The following is a 26040-nucleotide window of genomic DNA, read 5'->3' as shown; positions in this document are numbered from 1 at the left end:
CATTTTTATGACAAAGACTTTTGTCTCCAAATTGTGATTTCCCTAATGTCATTCCTGGATAACAGACATCAATGACCATTTTGGACCATAATGCATTTTGGTATGTCATGTGACATAATATTGTATCAAAAAGAAGACCATGAAGGAGCACCAGAACATGTGCAAAGGTCAGTAAGCGTCACTAAATTGACATAAAATGTTTTTTTGGTCTTTTTGACATTTTTGGTCATTGGTGCACTTTGTAGCAATATCATGTGTCCTTTTGGATAACACTAATAAAACATTTATAATGTTTTTATATTAAAAAAACTAGGTTGCATAATTAAATAGGTTATATAATTATACATTTAAGTACTGAGTAATATTAATTAACTACATGTACTTACTCTAGGGTTAGGGTAGGATTAGGATTTGGTTGAGGGTTAGTTGCATGTAATTGTGCATAATTTACTGTTATTACTACGGTAAGTACATGTAACATACATAACAAGGACACTGTAAAATAAAGTGTTACCAAAAACTATCTATTTGATCTAAAAGATTACCTTAAAGTGATGATAGCTAAGATGTAGTTTTCCATAGGTGGTTAAGTTAGTGCCTAATTACAAAGAAATATATTTGTTTTGTCATTCCTGGATAACATATCATTCTTGGATAACAAAAAAATCTCTGTTAGCCAGGACATGCCATCCGTTATCCAGAATGACATATGCATAACAATCTAGTTTTTAATTAACATTTGTAAACTTTTAGGCATAGTTATTATAGTTCTATTATTGACATGATTAACATAATTGTATGTTTATCTTGATTTCATATGATTCAATGAGTCACATGGGTCATTATCATTGAATTGAATTTTGTAATGTTAATGGTCAAATCTAGCCTAGAAATCTAGACGCACCCTAGCGGCAGCAAAATTTATTTTGCAGCCAGTGTAGTCTAACAACTCTCCGTTGACTTTCAAGCTGGAAAAACCAAACTCTAGTCAGGCCAATCACATCGTGTATAGAGTAGGCGGGGTGGGCTTAACATAATGACGACAGAGTTGCGACGGTTCTCTGCTACTTGAAAACAAAGAATGGCTGCTGCTGCGGGCGAACAGCGGTCTTTTGAAACGGCTTTGGCCACGACTCTGGAGGACTTGGAGTTAAGCTGTTCTTTGAGAAAAGAACAAAGAATGGCACTTAAGTCAAAAAGGGTTATAAAAAAGGAAGATGTGTTCCAGATACGGCAAAAGTTTAATCTATCAACTAGCCCCGCTGGTGGGAAAACGCTCTGGTTAGTTGTAGCGCTATCCTATTGCGTGCAGAGGGAATTTGAAAGACAACCGTTTATCCCGCCCCTCGGATTGAGCCGTGCCAATGGTGAGTTGCCAGACCTAACATCTTGATGTAGGTCTGGCTTGCCAGGCTAGGTCAAATCATGAATAATGTAATCATATTTATTAATACATCAACATTTTATTAAAGCTTTAGTATAGCTTCTGGTGTTTTAAGGTCAATTCTGTCCTTCCAGATGCCTCTGTCTAATAAAGAGAGGCAGAGACGGTTCAGAGCCAGGATAAACGCAGATGCAGAAGCTAGGGCTGAGTATCTTGGAAGAAAGAGAGCAAGGTATTATAGTGATGACTCAGTGGAATAATAATGTGTCAGTAACAAGCAAAATTAATTAAAATATTAACACTCATTTGCTATAAGCTTAAATGTTTTAGCTGTATAATGTGTTGGACTATACCCTTGGCCATTGTTTATGAAGCATTATAGTTTTACAGATTTACTGTAATATTTTGAAAATATGATTGTAATGAAATTGATGTAATTACAACCTGCATCTAATACTCATTATTGTGTGTAGCTACTACAAATCAAGGTTAATTCCCAAAAAGCCTGTACAGCAGATGATCCCTTCTGCTGCAAGAACAAAAGGGAGCAGTGGAGGGTAAACCAGAGGAATTGGAGGGAAAGATTAAAGCAGATCAATGAATTAATGAACGACACTCCAGTCTCAATGAATGAGTCTAATCTTGAAGAACCCCAACCCAGAGAGCCAGATAACCCTCAAGAGAATGTCCAGCCACTTGCTTCGTCTACTCCAGAAAGAAATGGCAACGTGCAAACAAAAAAAGCAAACAAAAATAAACTAAAGAATGAAATAGACAAACTTCAAAAGACAACTTGCTCCGTCAAAAAAATATAAAAAAAATAAGAGAAACTAAGAAAATGTTTCACAAAACAATAGTAGAGCACGTCAATGAAAAACGCAAGTCACAGGGAGCCAAGAAGCTTGCTGCAGTAAAGAAGGCAGAGGTTACTCACTTCCTGTGTAGGGATGAAAATAGACTTCTACCAGGAAAAAAAAAAGACACAGTTCAAAGAAGAGTCCTACAAAAACCAAGGAAAGAGTTACATTTACAATACAATAAAGAAACACAAAAGGAACTCATACTTGTCATACAGACAGTTTGTGCGCTTGCGCCCCTTCTACATAACAGAACCTAAAACAAGTGATCGCAACACATGCGCCTGCATTGACCACGAAAACATCCAATGCTTGTGGAGAAACTATTTCAAAGTGGCTTTGTAAAAGTGGCAAGGATTTCAGAGTTGTTGGCATCCATTGTGTGTGATCCTCTAAGAAAGGATTGTATGTATCGTGTCTGTGTTAAGTGCTGTTGCAAAGAAGTGGAAAGAGCCCCTCAAGAACAGAACACCACCACCACATGGCTACAGTGGGAAAGGGTCAAGACCGTTCAAAGGTCAAGAATTCACAAACTTTGTGGAAAAAAAAACAGAATGTGGAATGTGGCAGGACCTACAAAGAATACTGAATGAAAAACTTGATCTGCTTGCCAAACATCACTACAACTGGATACACCAGGTTGAGCAGTGCAGACAAGTGGATTTCTCTGAGAACTATGCTTACAAGCTCCACACCGAGAAGTCGTAAACAGGCCACAATTCACACCAGTGTGGTCTACACATCAGATGGGAGTCACAATTTCAGACAGCCTACGTCATGATGAAAGAGATGTGTGGGCACACATTGAGCCAATTTTAAAGAAGTTGAAGGAGCAGAAGCCCACTCTTACAACCATCCATTTCATGAGTGATGGGCCTGTTACCCAGTATAGAAATAAGCGCAACTTCCATCTCCTGACCACACTGCCATTTATTTTGAGCTTCAAGGAGGTGACCTGGTATTTCTCGGAGAAAGCCCATGGTAAGGGTGCACCAGATGGCGTGGGTGGCGCTGTAAAGCGCACGGCTGATCAGAGGGTGAAAATGGGAGAAGATATTCAGACACCAAAAGAGCTCTATGAAGCTTTACAGAGCACAGCCTCTTCAATCAAGTACTTTTGGGTGTCAGAAGAGGACATCCTAAGACAAGATGAAGCTGTACCGGAGAAGCTGCCTGTTGTGAAGGGCACAATGAAAATTCACCAGATTGTGTCTCTTATCCCTGGACGGTTTAGGCACAGAGAGCTGTCCTGCTTCTGCAGCCGAGGAAAGGGTAACTACTGTGACTGCTTCAGTCCAAATGAAGTGGACATGAATTGCATAAATGTGTGTGAATTACCCACCAATGCTCCAGCAACACCACCACATCTTACTATGACACCAGATATTGTTGGAAGGTTTATGATTGTTGAATATGATGCCCAGCCATTTGTAGGCCAAGTCCTGAATCTGGTGGGTGATGATGAACTTGAAGTGAGCTGCATGCGACAGACAATGGGCAGAAACGCCTTTGTGTGGCCAACCACCCCAGATGTAATATTTTATTACATATTTGACATGCAAGCTATCCTATCGGAGCCTGAACCATTAACAAACCGCTCGTCACAACTATGTATCCCAGGCTGGGAGAATTCCAAAACATGTGGTAGTCACATGCCCACACTCATTGGGTGTCAAAGGTTCCAATCTTCAGTGTCACAGAACAGAAATGTCTGAAGTTCATTTGGAAATGTTCAAAAGTTCCAATCTTCCCTTCATTAACAGTGCTGTAAATTCATCTGATTAAATATGTTTGTTACACAAATGGTTACGTGAATAATTACAATGTCACTCATTCAGTAAGTATAATTTCTAATGTAGGTAATGTTATTACCAAATCAAATGTAGGTACAAAATGTATGAAATATGTTAAGTATTAAATGTTTTATTACAAAATGTATGAAATGCTGTTGCATTTAAGTGTTGGCTGAATTAATTTACATAAAATAAAATAAAAAGTTGATTAAACTTTTTTTAAATCATTAAAAATGTGTCAGTGTCTCTTACTTCGTTTCAAGTTTGAGTGTTTTGTAAAGAAAAATGATACCTAGGATGGTAAAATATTGCAGAATGTCCTTCCGTCTAACAGCATGTCATTCCGACTAAGAATGACACAGGAAATTAATTTAACCCATATTTGTGTGTTAGATTACACAATTCTGTTTTTGTTGAAATCTTATTTACTTTATTGGAAAACATTTTTAAACATTCCAGCTTTTTTTTTTTTTTTTGGTTCTGAATTTTGAGTTATCAGCAGCCAAAAATGAGCCCATGTCTATATGAAATTGATTATATTAATTGTGATTAAACTGTAGTTTTCCAAGCACTAATTGTTTGTTGAGCTCCAATTATGGATATCAGTACATTTGTATATGCCAACAATGGTAGAAATGTAATTAATTAAAAAATTCATTACGTTAACCAGGAATGACATTTTCATGGGGAAAAAGATCTGATTCACCAAAAAAAATGGTTAATTTCATTCTTGAAATGTGTACATGTCATTGCATTATATACACAACACTCTAATAATTTTTATTATTAGATTAACAAATAATTTTTTGCCAGTTTTTTTTTTCTTCACATTTTAAATTCTTATCTGTCATTCACCCATCTACATGCTAATATACTTTGAAAGGTTGACAGAAAAGACATTTAAAATGTAGTCTCTCCTCTGCGCTAAAGCAGGTGTTCCCCCATGCAAATTCTGTCAGATGAAAGAAGGTTTACATCTAGTAAGGGTGATTGACCTCATATAAATGTTCATTTAACTAACTGTAACTAAATAAAAAAAAAGAGAAACCAAGGAAAAAGCCTGACAACTTCATATTCATCACAACGGATGTCCGTTTTGAATCTCAGACTGAAAAAAAGAGGAAGCAGATGAAAGCAAGCAAGTCAAAAGAGGAAAAAGAGTAAAGAACTTCAGAGTTCATTCATACATAAATTTGTCATTCATTTATGAATAGGGTTGGGAATAGAAAGAAATTTTCTGGTTCTGGTTCCTGATAAAAAAAAAATAGTAGTAAGAGGAAAATGCACAATCATTTTTGTCTGTTATGTCTTATACTTGTCAAATGAGTTTTACAGACTGGTAATGTCAACAAATTCAACATATTATTTAGCAATTTTTCCAAAAATAAATTTTTCTGAAGGAAAATAAACATTTCTGCATTCTCTAGGATAATTTGGGACCTCTCCTATAGCTTATTGTATCTCCAGCAGTGGAGAATACCCTCTCAGTAGGGGTAGAATATGCTTGAACACGTAAAATCCAGACAGGTGAAACTCTAGCGCTCTAGCAGTTAATAAAAAGAACTGCATGCGTCTTGCGGAAGAACATTGTCGACGGAGCTACTTCTCTATGTTTATGTCTATGATGCGGGTGAGTGACGCGAGTGAGTCACGCAGGCACTTGGCAACTCCACAGGGGTGCCGACCCGACCGGTGTAAAGTAGTCCGAGACTAAACGCTCATTACGGGCTTACCGTAGTGATTCAGGATAAGACAAAAACACGGTTTGAAAAAAGGCATTCATGATGTACTCGCTCATTATATACATTTTGTAAATTCTGAACATAAAAGTTACAGACTGCAGCTTTAACAGTCATCTTATGAATGTTTTGAAGCATCAGATGTAATCGATACACTCGTTATTTGAAATGACTTTCAAAAGGTGATTTTCTCTGTTCTGGTTGCTACCGTAGACATTGGTGTTTATACTCGAACTATAAACTTTTATCTCAGCATTTCTGTAATCATTTGAATATTTGTAACACAGAAATATCGATACTGTGTGGTTGAAAAGACTGTGAAAGTGAAGCTGTTTCATATATATTGACAACTGCTCTCTCTGGGTCAGCGACAGCACAAACAGATTTTAATGTGCCGGTGTGAAGTTTTTGCCATTTAGGAATAAGATCGCGTGGGTGTTTGAATCAAGATCTAGATCGTTTAAAGATTAATCTTGCAGCTCTACTGTCTTTATTTTTTTTATTTAACCTTTATTTAACCAGAAAAAGCTCTCTGAGATTAAAAATCTCTTTCACAGGAGTGTCCTGGCCAAAAATGTGCAGCAGTACAATCAATTCCATCACAGATAAACATCACACAAACAAATTAAAGGCACTTAAAAGCAGTTGCATATTGTTAGATCAACTTCCATTTGCCGGATAACTGATTTGAAATGGTCTAGAGTCAGCAGATTTTCTAATTTTAATTTAGATTGGAGGAAATTCCAAATTCCAAATTCCAAATTCCAAACTCCGGCGCTGCATACATAAAAGACTTCTTACCTCGCTCAGTTCGAGTGAAAGGAACAGAAAGAGTATAAAAGTTTTGCGAACGAAGAAAATAATTCTTGGTAATTTTCTGTTGCATAAAACAACAAAGATAAGAAGGCAACAACCCCAAGATGGCTTTGTAAATAATTAAGTACCAGTGCATTTTTCTTCTGATAGACAGAGAAGGCCAACCTACTCTGTGATACAAAGTGCAATGATGAGTTGAAGATTTACAATCTGATATGAACCTTAGAGCACCATGATAAATGGCATCTAAGGAAGAAAGAAGATAAGAAGGTGCAAACTGATATACAACATCACCCTAATCAAGGACAGAGAGAAAAGTAGCAGAGACTAATTTCTTTTTTACATTAAAAGAGAAGCAAAACTTGTTCCTGAAATAAAACCCAAGCTTGATTTTCAGTTTATTCTTCAGTTGAGTGATATGAGAGCTAAAAGATAGGGCATCATCAACTATGATGCCTAGATATTTGTACTCTTTTACTAATTCAATCACTGTACCTTGAAGGGTCTGAAGAGATACTAAATTATTTTTAAGTTTTTTTGAGTTGGAAAATAACATATACTTGGTTTTATCAGTATTCAGAACAAGTTTTAAACTATGAAGCCTTAACTGAATAATATTAAAGGCTGACTGAAGCTTAGACAAGGCTTGCTGTCCAGAGGAAGCGCTGCTCTCTTTATACTCTCTCTGCGTTGATATCTGACGCAAAACGTATACGCGCGAGGTAGCGCGAGGGCCAGTGCATTCATTACTATTTTAATTTTCATGAGGTGAGACGTCGATATAAGGATAAGTTCCCAGCACTTCGCCCACACATCGCACCAGAACCGTTTTCGGAACCGAAACTTAGGAATTTCGCACGGTTCCGGCATTTATCAAAAACATTAACGGTTCTGGATAAGAACCAATTTTCAGTTCCCAACCCCATTTATGAATCATGTTCAAAACAACAACAACAAAAAAGCACAGAAATAAATAAATAAAATTAAAGTTAGATAATCTTAATATAATAAAATTTAAATCAATATAAATTGGTTTTATAATAAGATATTAAATAAAATATTTTTTTTTTTAAATGGGGGGGGGGGGGGGGTGTATTTTTAAAAAATATATTTTTTATTTTAATTGTATGTTTTTTTTTTTTTTTGTATTTCAATTAATGTTAATATATTAATAGTAATATTTATATCAATTGTATTTATAATAATAATACATTAGTTTAAATAATTTTGATCCTGCTGCCCCCTTGGAAGGGTGTTCTGAGTGCCTGTTTTGATTAGTCCACCAGTTATATTTATGCTTTCAGTATAAAAAGTAGTATCATATTAATACTGTATATTAAAAATAAGGACTGTACACAAATAATAAAACAAAATTATACCTAATTTAGGGTTTTGTTTATAATTTAGTTACATTCAATCTGCCTGCGCAAATATTTACACTAGAATACAACATATAAAAATAACAATATTGCAAATTGTGATTCTGTTCCATTTTTAAGCATTATAGGGATCCATTTCTTTCTTCTGCTGAACATAAAATATGATATTTTGAAGAATATGGGTAACCAAACAGTTGATGGGCTCCATTGACTTCCATAGTATGGAGAAAAAAAAATTCTAAGGAGCCCATTAACTGTTTGGTTACCCATATTCTTCAAAATATCTTAATTTGTGTTCAGCAGTCATGGCTCGATGTCATGGTGCAAAGGACTCCAAGTTGATTTTACTTTATCCCTTTAATTATCCTTAGTTATACAGATTTGGAATGACAAGAGGGTGAGTTAACCTTATTGCTTTAAGTGTACCTTGATGTAACCTTAATGTTAAGTGTACCTTAAAGCAACACTGTGTAGGATTTACTCCCATCTAGAGGTGAAATTGTATATGACTACCAACTGAATATTACTTTCTAGCCCCTCCCATTCCGAGGGCGTTTTAACTCCTACGGTGCCGTATTATTTCAAATCTGCCGGCAGTCGCGAGTAATCTCCCTCTCGCATTCGTCTCGGTGCCACTGAGTGTAAAAACGCGAAAGGCGAAGCTTGAATTTCCAGGTATGTCCCTCTTTGGCTAATGTATTTTCAAGATGGATGCGCAAAATGGCTTCCGCCATTCGAGCGACTCGCTCGTATGCATTCTAAATGGCAGACTATACACTTACGAGAATACTTAAAGTGTGTAATGTATTCACCACAATTTTAACACAAAATGCTATTTAAAAAATAAAAGAGAAAAAAAAGGCCATACTTTGCCAGGGCTCTTCCAGGCGGATCTACCAGGCTGTGCCAATGGGCAGGGTCAGTGAGGAGACGTGGCAGAATGTGTCCCAGCAGGGTGAGGGTGATCTGCTGTGTGTCCAGGCAGAAAATACTGTACAGCAACTCCACCACACGAGACGCCCACTCTTTACGGGTCTCCTTCAGGAGCTCCTACAACAACAAACATGCACAAAAGTCGGATTACAGGTACAATTCATTTCCCTCAATCTTTAATAGTGCAATCCCAAACACATTTACCTTAACCAGGTTGTTAGTAAACCAGAAAACCCCTCCCATATGTAGTAGGTTCTCAAAGAGATGGAATGCATGGGAGTCCACCCAGCCCTTCTCCAGAACCTCCCTAAACTGGGTTTGCAGAGCCTGGTGGATGGGCTGGCGGGCTGGGAGAAGGTTACGGTAGGGAATAACCTCCTGACCTTCGACCGCTGGTCGCAGGGAGAGTCCAGTCTGCTGAAATACATCAGCGCACATGTGCTCCAAGATAGAACTCATGATCACCACACTGGAGAAGGTGTGAAAGAAAGAGGGAGACAAATACAATTCTTTCAGGGCTATTCAATTCTGTACCTGGAGGACCACGATCAGCATTGATTAGTTCCAACCCTAATCAAACACACCTGCCTGAAATCTTGAAGACCTGGAACTAAACACGGCAGTACATGGCACATGACTTTCATAAATTCTTTTGTGTGCTGTCAAAATTAGTGCTCTAACGTATGCGATTAATTTTTTCAGTTCAAACCGTTAAAAATATTTAACGCAATTAAAGCAGCATCCGTTTTTTCTGTAATATTTGGCTGTCGTTACATTATATGATCACACTCTTATTCATGTAAATGCTTTTAAACCATTCAAAACAAAAATGAGAACAAGGTTCTAAGCGCCTCAGCCCGCTTAGAACCTTGCCGGAGGTGGTACGAAAAAAAGTACCTGGAAGCAGGTACAGGTACAACTTTTACACAGTGGAAAACCAAACAGAGCCGAGTTGAGTCGAGCCGAGGCGAGCTGGTACTGTGTAGTGGAAAAGCGCCATAAGTGTGGTTATGTAGTGATCCCTACCGCTCATGGTAGAACTGCAAAGTGTTTTCTCCTGACATAGGAGTCATAAGCTGACGAATCATAGTCTGAGGTTTCTCTCTCTCATCCAATCCTAGCATCCGAACATGAGCCACCAGCCACGCCACTGCACAGATGGCCATACTGCACACCTTCCCTTTGATGTTATCAGTGATCTTCTACACTCACAGAAAGAGAAAGAGATTTCTTCAGTTACAGCCATAAAGATGAAACGAATATATTCTGACAATATGGCACAACTCAGAAAAAAAATCTTTCCAAATTGTCATGACTCTTATTGCTTTAGAATCTTTGAGCCTGGTTAAGGCCCCATGAATGTCCTCACCTGAACAGCCTCTACTGATAAAACTCCATTCTCCCAGGCATTGAGAACCTCCAGTATAGCTGCTGGAGTACTGAGACATATTTCATGCCATTTCATCGAACTGGAGAGAGAGAGAAAATGTTTTACTAATAGATCCTTAAGACAGAAAAAAGCAGCGCAAAACCAAACAACCACAACCATAAACTAGGGCTGGTCCTAATACCATTTTTTGAGCTTCGAAGCTTCGGTAGTAATGAACATCGAATATTCGAAGCTTCGGAGAGAGGGTGCTGAACATATTCTTCTCTCTAATAAAGGCAGGAATCTATATGTGTCTGTCTGTCCGTTTGCATTTTGATTATTTTCAGAACCATTCATCCAATCGACTTCACAAGGGAGTGCAGTGTCGCATTTGGTGCAATATAGATAGACACGCGAGACGTTCAGAATTAATAAACTTTTAATAAACTACAGAACAACGTGAGCGGGAAGCGGCGCACCTCACACGGGCAGGGCTTACATGCTCTGAGAACGGACACTGCACTAGTGATATTAAACACATCTTCCCCATGAATAACACAAAGTAAACACACTCGCACGTAACACACACACACAGGTCTGTTAACTTAAGCAATACCTTTAATAAGGTAGGCTAATATTTTTCTGACTAACAAATTACTGACACAGTAAAGGGTAGATTTAAATAAAGAAAAATTAAATTTAAATAATGAAAAAAAACGAAATTTAAATAAAGAAAAACGAAATTAAGTTAAATTAAAAACGAGATTAATTTAGATTGATAACGGGTAAAAAGCTTAATAATTTTGTTTCTATTATTTGTTATTTGTTTCAACGCAGCTTAACCCAAAATACAAGCTCAGGCATGCACTTCTGTCCATACACTCCGCTGTTCTGCGCTCTAGCCAGAGAATACTCCCGTTGCAGGAACACTTTAGTAGGCCAAGAAGAAGCAAATATATTTATTAAGTATAACGAGGTTGGGTTCCTTCAACTGTCCATCCTATTAAAAATGGCTAGGCTATATAAGATAATTGTAAAAAAAAAAAAAAAAAAAAAAAAAAAGAGTATTGTATTTCGTCAGATTTTATAGTGTTGAACATATTCAAGCACGAATGAGAACCGTTTCGGGGGGGATGCAAGGTGTGCAACAAAAAAAAAAAAAAAAAAAAACGAATATTCGAATGTCAAATTTTCTAATCGAATACAAACCCACCGAACGAATATTCGAATATTCGGGTCCAGCCCTACCAAAAACCTCCTCCATTTATTGAAACCAAACTGCAAAATATTAATTTAAAAGCCATAGCTCATTAACATTTTGAATTAACAATTCAAAACTTTAAAAAAAGTTTTACATTTTACTGAATTTTTATTTTTTTTATAAAAAAAAGTTTACTGAAGTTTTCATAAACAAGATTGTCCTGTTCCATGAATAAGCAAATTCTTAATCAAATGCAGTATATACACAGAAAATATGTGATTTTCAATGTAAAAATATACTAATTCTAGCTTTGTTAACATTTTGTTCAAAGAAACGCTTTCAATTTACCATACTATTTGGCATTTAGTAAATTATGTTTTAACAAAGGTCATTTTAAAGGTGCACTATGCAGGATTTTCTAAAACAATAATAATAAAAAAATAATACTCAAAATACAAAAATAATGCCTCTAAATGAATTATGTATGGTCCGCTAGAAGTGTGTGGTGGTGTTTGTGTCTAGAGACACTGCACTGTGCCTGATTATTATAATAAAATAATAAAAATGTAAATACATATAATATGTGCTATTTATACTAAGCAAGTCATAAAAAATAAAATACACATTCTTCAACATAAAATTGCATATGTGCTTACATTAGAATTTCTTTTCATTGAAGTGGCATGAAAAACCTGTGGCTTGAACTGCTCAATGGCTTTTGATTTTTGAGAGGTTGAAGAACTATAAATGCCCAGGAACCATCTTTTCTAGAAACAGCAGCAGTCAGCACACAGAAATTCATCAACATTTTCATAATAATAATAATAATAATAGATCTGCCTTTCTCATCACAGATGCATCACTCAAAATGAGTCAGCCTTATCTGATATTACACTAGAATTATTTACCTCATGTAAATGGATGGAGATATAAAACAATGGTAACACTTCATAATAAGGTTTCATTAATTAACATTATTTAACTACTTTAGTTAACATGAATTAAGAAAGAATGAACAATACTTCTACAGCATTTATTAATCTAAATTAATGTTCATTTCAACATTTACTAATAAATTATTTAAATCAAAAGTTGTGTTAGTTAACAATAATTAATGCACTGTGAACTAACACAAACAACTGTATTTCTATTAACTAACATTAACAAAGATGAATACTGTAACAAATGTTTTGTTCATTGTTAGTTCATGTCGTCATAATACAATAACGTCATTAAAGAACAGAACAGCCGGTGTAGACATGAATATTCAAAATGTAAAAATGTAAGAAGTAAAATACAGTAAAAACAAACAAACATTAAAATGATGAAGACGTTTTCTACATATTATCGACCAGCTCTACACATAACGTTGGATTTATAACTATATTCAACTTTATCTGCATACATACAGTACCCTCATGTAAAGCGATATATACTATAGCACATCTCAAATGATTGATTGTCTATATTGTCAAAAAATTTAAACAATATTATCGCACAGCTCTATATAAAGTTGGATATATAAGTACATGATGAATATTATCTATACAGTAAAGATAGGCATTTCATCATTTTCATTTATAAGCACTAAATATATATAGGTCAAAAATGGCATGCAGGGAATTTTTGGAGGCGAAAATGTTTGAGAGATGACAAATAAATTGTTGAAGCAATTCACAAACAGTTTGAACCGATTCATAAAAATAAATTAAACTTAACTCTAACACAGCTACTGAAGTGGACGTTTTGTGAAGATGTTAATGTGACAAGAGTGATTGATGTGAAGAAGCACTTACACAAGCTTCATCTCAGAGGAAGAATTGAGCAGGGCCACCAGACTCTCCACCTTCCCAGACTCAGGTCTGAAGCAGGGGTGGTCTGGATTCAGGGTTTTCCCTTCCTCTGGCATGCAAGTCTGCAACCAAGTCTCAAAAAAGGGTGTCTCGCTCGATGGGCTGGGGTCCGAAAGAATCACCTGGACAGACAAGGAAGAGGATGTCAATGACTCAGGTATAGGGGAACGCCTAAAAAAGAAGAAGTGTTCTGTGACGGAAGGATGTGGTTATGAATTATGTAATAATGTTACACAACTTCATCAGACTGTAACACCCTTTTGCTCTATAGCTCAAACACTTAATCTGTAGAATAAATATGTGTGAAACTGACCTCTGACCCATAGGTCTGCACGACATGACACAACATGAGGAAGGAAATGTCAAACAGCAGAGCTCGTACTGACGCAGACTTCGCTGGAAAGTATATTCACAGGTGTCATGTTAAAAGTGTGTATATAAACACACACACACACACTAAAGCTAAAAATTATCAAAGCAAGTTCACACGGCAGATGCGGCCCGTATTACTCTAGTAATACTCAAGGACAGAGTGTCCTTCACTTTCCGTTATAATTTAGAAAAATACATGAAGATGACAATTTTAAAAGTGTCCCGAAATTTTATCTTGCATGAACATTTTAGCCTAATGCCCATCTGAATAATAACTGATTAACAGGCTGCATGTAATTGTAGCAAAATAAAGCACATGACTTACATCCTTCTCCACTGATGTGTTTTGGAAACTCATTAAGCCTGAAAGATAACAGCAAATATATATATATATATATAAATAGACACTTTGTTCATGTATTTATCTGAGGAAATATAAGATGATCCTGATGCAATGTATCCAGTTTCTGTCATATTGTCATACTTGATAAATTTGCGAGCGAAAGACTTGAGCTTTCCAGTCGCTGCGGCAGCGGCCAGTAGCAAATCAAGACTTTTCCCTGAGAGCATGTGACCCAAAACTCCCAGCAGCCCCTCAGGAGATTTAGAATGATCTGCATCCACAGTCTAGACAACCAGAAAGAGAAGAAAATCGGTCAGCTAACAGGTTACAATAAGGTTCCATTTGTTAATATTAGTTAACATGAACTAACAATGAAACAAATAATTCAAAAGCATTTATTAATCTTAATGTTAATTTCAACATTTACTAATACATTATTACAATAAAAAGTTGTACCTGTTAATATTATTTAACGAACCTGAGCTATGAACTAACAATGAGCAGTTGTATTTTTATTAAATAAAGGGTAACACTTTATTTAACAGTGTCCTTGTTATTATTTAACATACTTACCATAGTAATAACAGTAAATTATGCATAATAACATGCAACTAACCCTCAACCAAACTCTAATCCTACCCTAACCCTATAGTAAGTAATTGTAATTAATTAAAGGAACTGTATGTAAGATTGTGGCCAAAACTGGTACTGCAATCACTTTCAAATTACTGTAGAGCGGTGCATCCCCTCCCCCTCCCCCCTGACTAGAGGTTGCCAGATAGGCTGCAGGATCTAGCAGGAAGGTAGGCTGACACGTTTGTAGCTGCAGCTGTGGTAACTAGAGCAGAGCTGGCAACCCGGATGCTGAAACACAACTGACTTTGTGATTGGTAGATAGGTGGAGGGTGGAGCATCAGGCCAAAACACAACATGACAACATCAACATCAGTTGAGGGCTGCAACTATCACTTTTAAATTACAATATCCTGGCCGGACTACTGTTGTCAGTGATATAAGTATTTGAAATGAACATGATTTCTTAATGTCTAGTGACATATCAGGGCCATTTTATGATTAACTGAAATACACTTCTTACATACAGCTCCTTTAATATTACTCCGTATTAAACATATAATTGTTGTAACTATGACACCTTAAAAATAAAGTGTAACCAAATAGAGTTAAAGAGTAATAAATACTGTATCAAATGTATTGTGCATTGTTAGTTAATCTGTATTAACTAACATTAACTAATGAGACTTGATGAGATTTTTCTTTACTCGTCAAGTAAATAGAGCATGAAACCATTAACCAACTCATTTGGAAGAGACAGACAACATATTCAAAATCATATTTCACTCTAATAGAAAAAAATATATATATATTTTACATAATGAAAATAAAGCCTATTTCCAGGACCATTACTTTTTTTTAATTTTGACAATTTTTTTTATAACAATTTTTCCCTCCAAATTCTGATGACAATTTTTTTTTTTGCTCTAAAACACTGTACATATAATACTATAAAGTATAAAATACTGTGAGGTAAACCGTCATGAAAATGAATTGTTTCATCAAAACACCATAACTGGATCAGCTGGTGCAGTCTTGTGTTCATCTGTCTCCAATTTTGAGTGCAACGCTCACATCTCAAAAACTGATGCACAAAAATAAGTCGCCTACATTTTTTTCTTTACGATAATCCGTAACACTCGGATGAACATCACAATGCAGAATAGAAAATCTGTCACTACTTCGGTTTCATCGCGACTATAAACAGGCTAATTTCTTTCTTTTTTGATATTGTGGTAAAATATAACTTGCACAAGTTTTTAACAGACTTTGTGAGATTCCAAGACAATCAATATAAAATTATATAAAATCAGCTGAGGACCTTAAGGATGTTGGTGACTGTTGGTTCGGCTCTCAGGATGAGGCCTGGGTTGGGCTGAATATTGGCATTCTCTGCTGTCTTCAGTCTGGGCGCATGTTCTCTGTCCTCAGTCCTGAGGAAAAAAAAGAAGAAAAAAAAAACATGGCACAGAGAGAGAAATCAACAAGGAATATAGATAAAGAATGTGTATGTTGCCACATTTTAATGATATAATAAAAATAAGAATAAAATGTTCTGACAATACCGTTTTGCAGTAAGATTGGCAGTGTTGGGATCAGACAACAGACCCAGTTTATTACACTCCTGCAGTAACAGACTCAAGCAGTCACAGCTACACACACACACACACACAGTGAACAACAGCCTTATAACTGAACAAAAACAATATTGTGAAGTCAAAAACACACATGGAGATTCAATGGTATTCTTGAAGTACCATATTCACATCAAGGTACATGATTATGGTAACAGATCAGTGTGTATATATTTATGTAAGTTCCAAGCTCTACCAGTTGATCTAAAACCATGGTATTTATAAATACCTTCAGGGTTCTTGCAGGTTTCAGTTAGTCAAATTTAAGACCTTTTTAAGACATTTTAAGACTATAAAGATTGAAATTTAAGACCTACATTGCATTGCCAAAAAAATATTCAAATTAAAGAATTCATTTTATTTCAATGAATTCAGTAATTGAAAAAGCATTAACTTAATTTACAGATAAAGCAATCACATTAGTAACCTTCCAGACCCAACAATGCGTGTCAGAGAAAAGAACAGAATCATATATAATGTTTTTTATAGAAAATTGTACTTTGCATAATATACTGTAAAAAACACATAAGTTGATTTTAGTTGATCATAGCATAACATCCGGCCAATGGCCATACAAATCATCATTCCAGCTTCCTATGTTTCAGCACATAACTAACACAGGTGTTGGTAGTGGCGACATACTTGCATCTCTGGTCGGCTTTATCCAGCAGTGGAGTGAGATTCAGAAGATATTCAAATGCCACGTTCACATCCTCCGTAAAATCCTGACAAACACACACACGGACAGGTCAGATAAAGTGATTAACATTATGTGGACTGACATATTTTGCTGACAGACATATGAGGTTTCAGGTGTCATGAGAGATACAAATTAGAACTAGAAACAAAATAGTTAAAATCCTACATGTACAGGTGAAGTAAACAGTCAAATAATTGTACCTGTGTCTTCTCTCCTTGTGGGTACTTCTTCAGCCTTAGTAAAACCTGAGGAATCTGGAAATGTCATGTGAAAAAGCTCAATTTTACTCCATAAACAACAGCTTGACTGAACTCCAAATAGATAATAATTGTCTGAAACAAAGTCAAATAACATAGATAAAGAGTCTTGTTCTTCAAATAAGTTTACCAAAACTTAAAATTTTCTGTCTTAATTTAATCACGATATTAATTTATCTAACATTAATGGGGAAGGAAATGCTTTCCACATATATGTTGGACCTTAAAGGGATGGTTCGGAGTAAAATCAACCTAGGGCCCTTTGCACCATGACATCGAGCCAAACACCCCCCCCAGAACCCTTTTTTCCCTTGGTCAAACATTATTAAAGTTAGAGCTTATTTAGAGAAATCAGCCGGATGGTTTAGTGCAGTCGCTAATGGCTCCAAATTTGTATCTCGTAAATTACCCCACTAATAATACCTAATAATGGTACCAAACTTCTACAGTAGTACAAATAGGTTCTGTACTCATAAAACGAGGCATTGTAAAGTTTGTAAGTACATCAGGAGTACTTAAACATAGTTTTTAGAAATACAATTTTTCTTTAAATAGAAAATGTTATTATTTTTAAGTTACAAAATAAGAAGCAAATAGCAGTTTTATAAAATAAAATATATATTCTTAAGAATGTTTTGTGAATTCGGCAACCAGGTTTGGAACAATATGTGGGTGAATAAATGATGACAGAATTTACAATTTCTATTTCTATCTCTTTAACTGGCCTTTTTAGCACAGCCAATATTACAACTGAAAGTTCAAGAGAGACCAGTGATTGGTGACTCAAGCAAACCTTTAGGAAGGTAAAGGCTGTCCATTTGAGCTCCTCATTCCCCTCTGGAGACTCGATGAGTCCAGTGAAACAGGCCTTCCAGATCTCCAGTACAAACAGTGGAGCTGGGATACGCTACAAACACAGATCACAAAAACACATCAGAAAACCCACACATACACCACTTCATCTCAAGTATGAACACTGGTGTCTGAAGCCACCTGCATCCTCTTGATCATCATGAGCTGCTCAACTAACGGCTGCGTCTCTCCAGTGAGATTCATGGTTCCCTCCAGCATGACGAAGGCATGGACTGAAGGAAATGTGGTGTGGACCGGTGGATCACACTGAAGACACAACATCTGAGGAATACTATGAAAACACAAATGAATCATTTAAAAGAATAAAGGCAGCTTTAAGTGAAATATGAAAATGAATCAAAATTACCAACTTTTTTAAAGATTCATCTTTGTCATAATGCTTCTGGACATTAAGTGTCTTTAACCTGTTAAATACTTCTATGTACAAACATTTAAATGAATCATTTGATACAATGCACTTACTGTTTACATAAATGTAGGTATTTTTTTCTTTAATAAAAATACATAATAAAAACATGTAATAACATCTATATTTAAACTGTTGATCCTATGCTTACCCTTAACCCACCCTTAAACCTAACCATATACCATATACCATGAATGACCCTAACCCTACCCATATCCTCCCTCAATAGCAGCAAAAGTGTTTTGCAATACAACATAAGTGCATTGTACCAAACAATTACCTTGAGGACATGGTAGTTAAAGAGACCTAATATAAAGTGTCTCCTTGTTATTGTTAAACTAGCCTAATGACTAAATGGCCAAATTGCATTAAAATCACTGCAATAATCACAACATTGCTTCATTTTATAATTGCCAGCAACCTCTTTGCAAATGCATTGCGAGTAATCAGTTTCTTCCCAGCTCTTTCATTGCTGCACTTCAAACAGTGAGTCTTTTTGGATTCTCACCTATTGACCAATGAAACACACTCCTCAAGATTTTCCTTCAGCGTTTGATTGGTCACAGCATTAAGATTTTCTGACAGCTTGAGCAAAGCTTGCTCTACATTGGTCCAGGATGCTTATGAGACAAGAGAAGACATGGCAAATTAAATGGGACTCAATATAATGATCATCATGATTTAAGATTTTATAAACATTAAAAAGCCATTCAATAAAAATTTACCCACATATCATTTTTTTTTTTTAGATAAAATAAATAAATTTGGAAACCATTTCTGATTGGAGATGCAGAAAAATTAGTAATCCGATTCTCTGAAAGGCAGAGTTTAAAAGAAATGATTTGTAAAAATGAAATCACACTGAGTCATTCTGATTAATAGGCCACAGAAAAGTGTTATGTTGGTAATGGAATACTTGATGACTACTTACTGAATCCTGTGTGGTATACACTATTTTTTTCTGCTGGCATTATGCAATAAACAGCAGTATGCTATAGTGTCACATGGTCTCAAGTTGCAAGTGAGAGTAGGCAAGATTGACTCAGAAAATGGATGAGAATATAACAGTACAAAAATAAAACAAAGCAAATACAGCCAAATATGTGATTAACAGTGAATAGTTTTTTTTTTTTAAATACATTTTTATAAAGTGACAACGTCCAAAAGTGACACCAGTTTTACATTAACGGAAATTAAAGGTACACCACGACATCTGTAGTGCAGGGGCAAGGGAGGCAGTGTCTCCTCAAATATAACTATATGAGAAAATAACCAATATCACAAAAATAAAGCTACGTAAATATTACAAAATGTGACATTAAAACGTGTAAAAGTCACTCGTTATAAAGTAACACTGTTCAACAGTGACTCCAGCAGGTAAAGTTACAGCGGGAGGCTGTAACCCCTAAAGTGTGTGCTATGATTGGATATGATCAGTTATGATTGGTTCGTGTGATAAATCCTGCCTCTTGTTTTCATGCGCGATCTGGAATTGGTCTGAATGAAGACAATGATGGTGATAATGGGAAGACAAATTAAAAAGCAAATTACAACTCCGCCACTTAGATATCACCACTTTGTCACGTCAAAATCAAACTTGAAATGGCCTGAAAACATGACTGAGCGGGGTTTTAGTGAGCGATCAGCTTGGGGAAATTAAAGGTACATCTTCATGTCTGTGACCAGTGTGTACAAGCTTGATGACTGATGAAAATAAGTTGAAAAGTTTAAAGCTGAACATTAGCTCACAAATTCTACAGTATATATATAAATTGTTACTGCCTTTAGATATTATTTTGGAATAAAAACCCTAACTTAATGAAATTTATACTTGGGTAAATAAATAAAACATTACATGGTTAGTGTAAAAATACAAAACAGAAATGTGTAGGACAGACAGACAGAGTTACGGCACGCACGGAGATGAAAAGGGTACGTATGGACTTATCTAACTCTGGGGGATATGGTGAATAAGCTAAAGTCCCAAAAAATCGGCGTGTTCCTTTAAAAAATAGCTGAACTTCAGTTCACAACTAAAATTTACATTACTTTTTTAATTTTTGAATAAATGTAAAAATGCAAAAAAAAAAAAAAAGCCTATATATATACACACTTGGATTTAAGAAATATATGATTCATGTAAACATACAAAACAGTATTGTATTGGTGGGTTTTGATGGAGTAAATGTTTGTTGTTATACGTTTTACCTGGAAAAGGGTCAGAATGGTTGAAAATCATTTTTCTACAGAGAATTAGCAGGACCTGGAGAATATTTCTGAAGAACAGTGCTCAATTTAACTGCTCAGGACAAACAAGGGACTCAGATCGACTGCACTACATTACTGCCATTCTCCACAATGTATTTGTAAAAGTGGGGATTTAGCACTTACTAGCATGAAGCTGTGTTACTGAATGAATGAATGACATTAAGACCGCCACCTACTGGTGGTTTTAATTGAATATTTAAAAGTACCACTTTATTTTACCAATATTTTACCAATATTTCTATATTGAATTATTTATTTTATCTAAAACATTATCTCATAATATTATTTATGCCACTGTAATCGCATTTATGCCACATCTGAGCAGCATTAAACAGTGTATAAATACTATTATACTAAATACATTTAGATGCTGCTTGTGCCACTTCATTTGATTGAATTTATTCATTTAGTTGAATTTATTGCTGTATTTAGTATAATAATAATTAAATGACTGGAATTTTAAGAATTTTACATAAACCGTGAGACATACATTTAATAGGGTTAGAAAAACATTGCCTTCATAAAGGTAACACATGTACCTGAAAATCACTTTAAGAGGGCAAATATTGGAGAAGGTGTGACTGCAGTCTAAGTGGAAGAGAGGGGGTACGCAGAAGGGTGTTAAATGCCTCAGGGGGTACACCACTGTAAAAAGTTTGGGAACCACTAGTGTAAGGGAAGGGTCAACAAGAAATTATTTACAGCTGTAACTACATGCAGCTATATTTTGGTATATGTAAAAAACACTATGTAACCACTATGTACAACAAGTCGTTTGAGAATCATTGAACAATTTGGCGATGTGCAATGTATATTATCAGAAAATGAAAGATGCATGTCAACCTGTTTTAGAAGATTTCCAAAACAAAATTAGGAGCCTTTAAAATAGCATAATAGGGGCACTTAAAAAAAAAGATAGATTTCTTCATGAACGACTGAGCACCAAATAGATTGAATTGACACTATTTACACTGTTGCTTATTTATATAAAGTACTATGTAAGTATATCATAAAGAGATAATTATTATTAATTATTCTTAGTAAATACACACACACCTTGTTCCTCCAGGCGTGCAATGTGCACCAGGGCTCTGTTCTTGGTGCTGTGTAACAGATTGTTCATGCGTTCCAGGCAGGCTCTCAGACTGTTCTCTACTGCAGGAAGACCGCTGGACTCCCGCAGTCTCTCACAGTACCACGCACAGCCCTGCAGGAGCCAAACCACGGTACACAGCATTGCACGGCACAGCCCGATACACTCCTCTGTCTTTCCATGGCAGCTGCAGGAAAGAAACACAAGAGAGAAAAACATATTACTTCTGTCCTAGGAAAACTGCATCTCACTGACTGTTAGACAGACTGATGCGACTAACTGATGGATGGGTACCTGAGTCGGTTGGAGAACATGCCCATGATCTCAAGCAATGATTTGATACATAGCTCCCGTGAAAAATCATCAAACTGTGGATAGACAAATGGAAATTTAGTAAATTAAATTAAGTCAAAAAAGTCTAAAAATAATATGTTTAAAATAAAAAAATAAAAACCACAAACCTTGCTGATTGCTGTCAGCACACTAGAGTATGACACCATCTAGAGGTGGGAGAGAGAATATCATGTCAAAAAGCTGCTGGGCCTATTGCAGTCATCTTGAACTTATACTGACACCTAATGGTGTAGAAGCAGCATCACACAAAAGTAAAGCTTACAGTTCCTGTTGTTGTTGTTTTACACATGCACTATTAGCAGACAGTCATCGTGATTAATTTATTCTGTGAGAAATGTTGCAAATAAAAGGCTATGATAAATCAAGCACTGCAAGCAGTACGTTTTACCTGTGAACTGATAGCATACTTCAGGTAGGACAAGATGAGAGGGTTGGGTGATGGACCAATCATAGCCTGCTCCAGAAGAGCCTCTGTATCAGGAGAAACAATAATCACAACTTAACAACTATACGACAGGTTACATGCATCACAGAGTGTTATCTAACACAGCGGCTGTCAACTGGAGGGTTACAGGTCTGTTAAAAAATAAATAAAATATAAAAAGCAAATAATAAAATAATAAAATGTGCCATATTGTACGATATGGCGCACATAAAATTGTCAGGGTTTTTTTATTCATTTTTTATAGAACAAAATTACCATGTAATAATATTGGATATCACTGAGCCCCTTGCAGTGTGTGTGTGTGTGTGTGTGTGTGTGTGTGTGTGTGTGTGTGTATGTATGTATGTATATATATATACAGTATATATAAATAAAAAATTTAAAAAATTATAATATAAAAGTATTATATAGTTAAGCCTTTTATCATGTAGCATATTTGAATGATTTCTGAAGGATCATATGAAACTCAAGACGGGAGTAATGGCTGCTGAAAACAGAAAATAAAATAAAACTGAAAAAAGTTATTCTAAATTGTAACAATATTTCACAATATTACTATTTTACTATATTTTTGAACAAATAAAGACCGCCTTAGAGAGCATACGAGATGTGTACATGATTGCTCAACAGTGGGCAAAATGAATTGCTCACAAATGTCTAAAACTGGGTTGTGTATAGTGTGATACAGTAATTTCTGTACTTAATATGAGATGATATATTTAGATATGACCTGCTAGATTGAGGTAGTCCCATGTGGATCCTTTAGGACAGTTCTTCTTGATGTTAATGGCCCATTGATAATCACTCCAGCGCTCCTTCCACGCCTGCAGGATAGCCTGCTTCAGACTCAGATTCACCTTCATTCTGTCTGTTTTATAAACTATAACGTTACATCAAAACATTAATTAATCAACCATATATGGAAATCATTTGTGTACGGCAGAAGAACGACAGACATCATCTCTACTCATAACGTCTCACAGAAAAATAACACATAGTTATCGCATAAGGTGTATAAATCAAGATTTCTTGTTTTTAAAATCCTGCTTACCACAAAATATTCCAGTTCATGCCGTAAATGAATCAGGTTTTGTTCATTTACAATTCTCAACACCCCAGCGCTGCCATTTTGTTCTGTAAGATCACGTCCTCTGATTGGCCGAGAATGTCTGTTTGCTACAGTATAGCTCAATCCGATTGGATAGTGTGATATCGGGTCCTCTTATTGGTCGGGAGATTGTATTAAACTTTTGATTTAGGAAGAGAAACACTGAAATGTAAGTTTCAACGTTTTCACCATAACAATAAACGAAGTAATATTAAAAGCAATATAATGTCTTTACATTATACCATGCCATATTAATGGGTTTCTTTCATGTAAATACATACGTGGATATTGTAATCATTCAGTTCCAATGATAGCCTAATAGCCAAGCTATATATAATGGTACCACCAATCATTGCATCTTTGTACCACCATGTTACCACCGTCATGCTATTCTGTAAATATTACTATACCGTTATAAATATATTACAACTCTAAATCACTTTTTAAATTATAAACACTAAATGGAAATATGGAAATGTATCAATTCTGCTGGTTCCGATTTTGGATCATATGAATTCCAGTTCCTTAAAGATTCCATAAATACTCTTACGAAAATTAACCATGGTTTTACTACAAAACAACAACAACAACACGGTTCTTGTGGTTAAATCATGGTAACACAGCCAACTAAACACACTCTTAACTTAGCCAAACAATTCAACTTTACTGCATAATGAAGTGCTGTATTTTTTTCTGGTAATGTATTTATTAGAAGTAAATGCTACCGGTGTGTTCTCTAATGATTTTATAACGTAATCAGGTTTAGACACACAAATACATTAATGAAATTCATGTTTATCGTAAAGTTCTGTTATACGTTTTTTCCCCTACCCCCAAAAAATGTCAGACACAACACAAACATGCAGCAAATTTTAAAAAAAAAGTTTTTAAAAAAAGTTTACTGTTGTACAGTTCTGCAATCAAAGTTTATTGATAACCCTATAATTTACATCTGGCCAGAGAATTTCATCTTCACAGAATATATTCTTATCATACATGATTATGGTGGGGAATGTGAATGTTCTTCTTCCTCAACATCACGTTTGGTGGTATTTTGGGTGGTAAACAGTTTTTATTCCATTCAACTTCAGTTCTGAAAAATGTTTGGGCATTTACAGAAATTGCCACTCTCAGAACTACAAATGTACACCATGCACCAATAATATACAAATATAGAAGTGGAATGTCTTAGTTTCCTTCTCTCAAGAAGACACCATGAATTACTACATTGTCTGTTAGGGTGACTCCCATTTCATTTGAAAATCTGTACGTCTCTTCACAGCTCTTCCATCCTGCTGTGCCCTTCTTTTCTGTTCATGTCTTCTTGTAACAGTTGATTGGGAGTTAGGATGATTCTAAGAGCCCACACACTTTTGGGGCCCCCAGAAATCGATTTCATTAGTAGTAACAAGCATGTAATAGAAATTATAAATGTATAATCTACCAAAGAGTTACAATTACAAATAAAACTAAATTATATGTTATAAATATATGTTTGGTGCGAAATGGGTGCGGTAGGCGGCCCAACCTCATATTCTTTCATAGGGCCCAAAATTGCTAGCGGCGCCCCAAAAGGCTATAATAATGTTTGTTACTTTTGATTGTGGTAGCTGTGTAAACAATTAGAAAAATCGCATTTCCTGTGATGTGTGTATTAACCCACCAATTTGGGGCCAACTCATTCCAAGTGCAATTGAGAATATGACATTTTTTGTAAAAAAAAAAATCAATAAAAAGAGCTGCAACTGTTTTGTTTTTTTTTCTCCCTGAAATATACAAATTTTGGTTGGCTGTGTGAACTGTTGTGAACCCATTTGAGACTTTTGTACTAATGCTTTGAGAAAATTATGCATATTTTTTGTAATTTGTATGAAAGTTACAAAGTATTCAGATCACCGTTTTAATTGTTTTGAAAGCAGCGATCTGAGTTTGGAAAAATGTGTCAAATTGATTGAGAAATCTGTAATTGCTGTAACCGGGTCATTCAGTGCGATTTGTGAACCGGTTCAACCGAATCGGCTCAGAGTAGTGATGGGCATTCCGGCTCTTTTTCGTGAGCCGGCTCGTTTGACTCGGCTCACTGAAAAGAGCCGGCTCTTTTTGACTCACAAACGGCTCTTTAAAAAATATATGTTTTAACTCGCTGAAAGTCCACCACACAACTGTGCAACGTGAATATTCAAAATTTTAATTGTCCATAACAACCCCATAACTAGCCTGCTTGCCTTGCACATCTTATTAGGCTATTGGACAAAGTTATGGCTGACTATTTTTCTTACCTTCTTTTTTT

At 35.6% G+C, this 26040-nt stretch overlaps 1 protein-coding gene across 2 annotated transcripts in view; it reads right to left on the bottom strand.

Annotated features, from left to right (window-relative positions):
* The window catches only part of med24 (mediator complex subunit 24), a 28495-nt gene extending 4696 nt beyond the window's left edge, over nucleotides 1–23799 (bottom strand). Inside the window, exons 1-21 of one of the 2 annotated variants that reach the window (XM_084135171.1) lie at nucleotides 23694–23799; nucleotides 23373–23522; nucleotides 22586–22668; nucleotides 22305–22343; nucleotides 22138–22211; nucleotides 21807–22030; nucleotides 18991–19102; nucleotides 18197–18347; nucleotides 17997–18110; nucleotides 17147–17200; nucleotides 16889–16971; nucleotides 16178–16264; nucleotides 15934–16045; nucleotides 14181–14323; nucleotides 14022–14059; nucleotides 13638–13720; nucleotides 13268–13446; nucleotides 10271–10370; nucleotides 9928–10103; nucleotides 9106–9370; nucleotides 8837–9018 (exon numbers count right to left, since the gene is read on the bottom strand). In XM_084135171.1, coding sequence (XP_083991297.1) covers nucleotides 8837–9018; nucleotides 9106–9370; nucleotides 9928–10103; nucleotides 10271–10370; nucleotides 13268–13446; nucleotides 13638–13720; nucleotides 14022–14059; nucleotides 14181–14323; nucleotides 15934–16045; nucleotides 16178–16264; nucleotides 16889–16971; nucleotides 17147–17200; nucleotides 17997–18110; nucleotides 18197–18347; nucleotides 18991–19102; nucleotides 21807–22030; nucleotides 22138–22211; nucleotides 22305–22343; nucleotides 22586–22668; nucleotides 23373–23505 — 2432 coding nt within the window. In that variant the 5' untranslated portion in view covers nucleotides 23506–23522; nucleotides 23694–23799. The remainder of the gene's footprint in view (nucleotides 1–8836; nucleotides 9019–9105; nucleotides 9371–9927; nucleotides 10104–10270; nucleotides 10371–13267; nucleotides 13447–13637; nucleotides 13721–14021; nucleotides 14060–14180; nucleotides 14324–15933; nucleotides 16046–16177; nucleotides 16265–16888; nucleotides 16972–17146; nucleotides 17201–17996; nucleotides 18111–18196; nucleotides 18348–18990; nucleotides 19103–21806; nucleotides 22031–22137; nucleotides 22212–22304; nucleotides 22344–22585; nucleotides 22669–23372; nucleotides 23523–23693) is intronic. The other variant, XM_084135172.1, reaches the window with a different exon arrangement.
* Nucleotides 23800–26040: the final 2241 nt, after the last annotated feature.

This window comes from Abramis brama (assembly GCF_963993115.1).
Source record: "Abramis brama genome assembly, chromosome: 14".
NCBI lineage: Eukaryota > Metazoa > Chordata > Actinopteri > Cypriniformes > Leuciscidae > Abramis > Abramis brama.
This window is presented reverse-complemented; position numbering and strand designations above follow the sequence as displayed.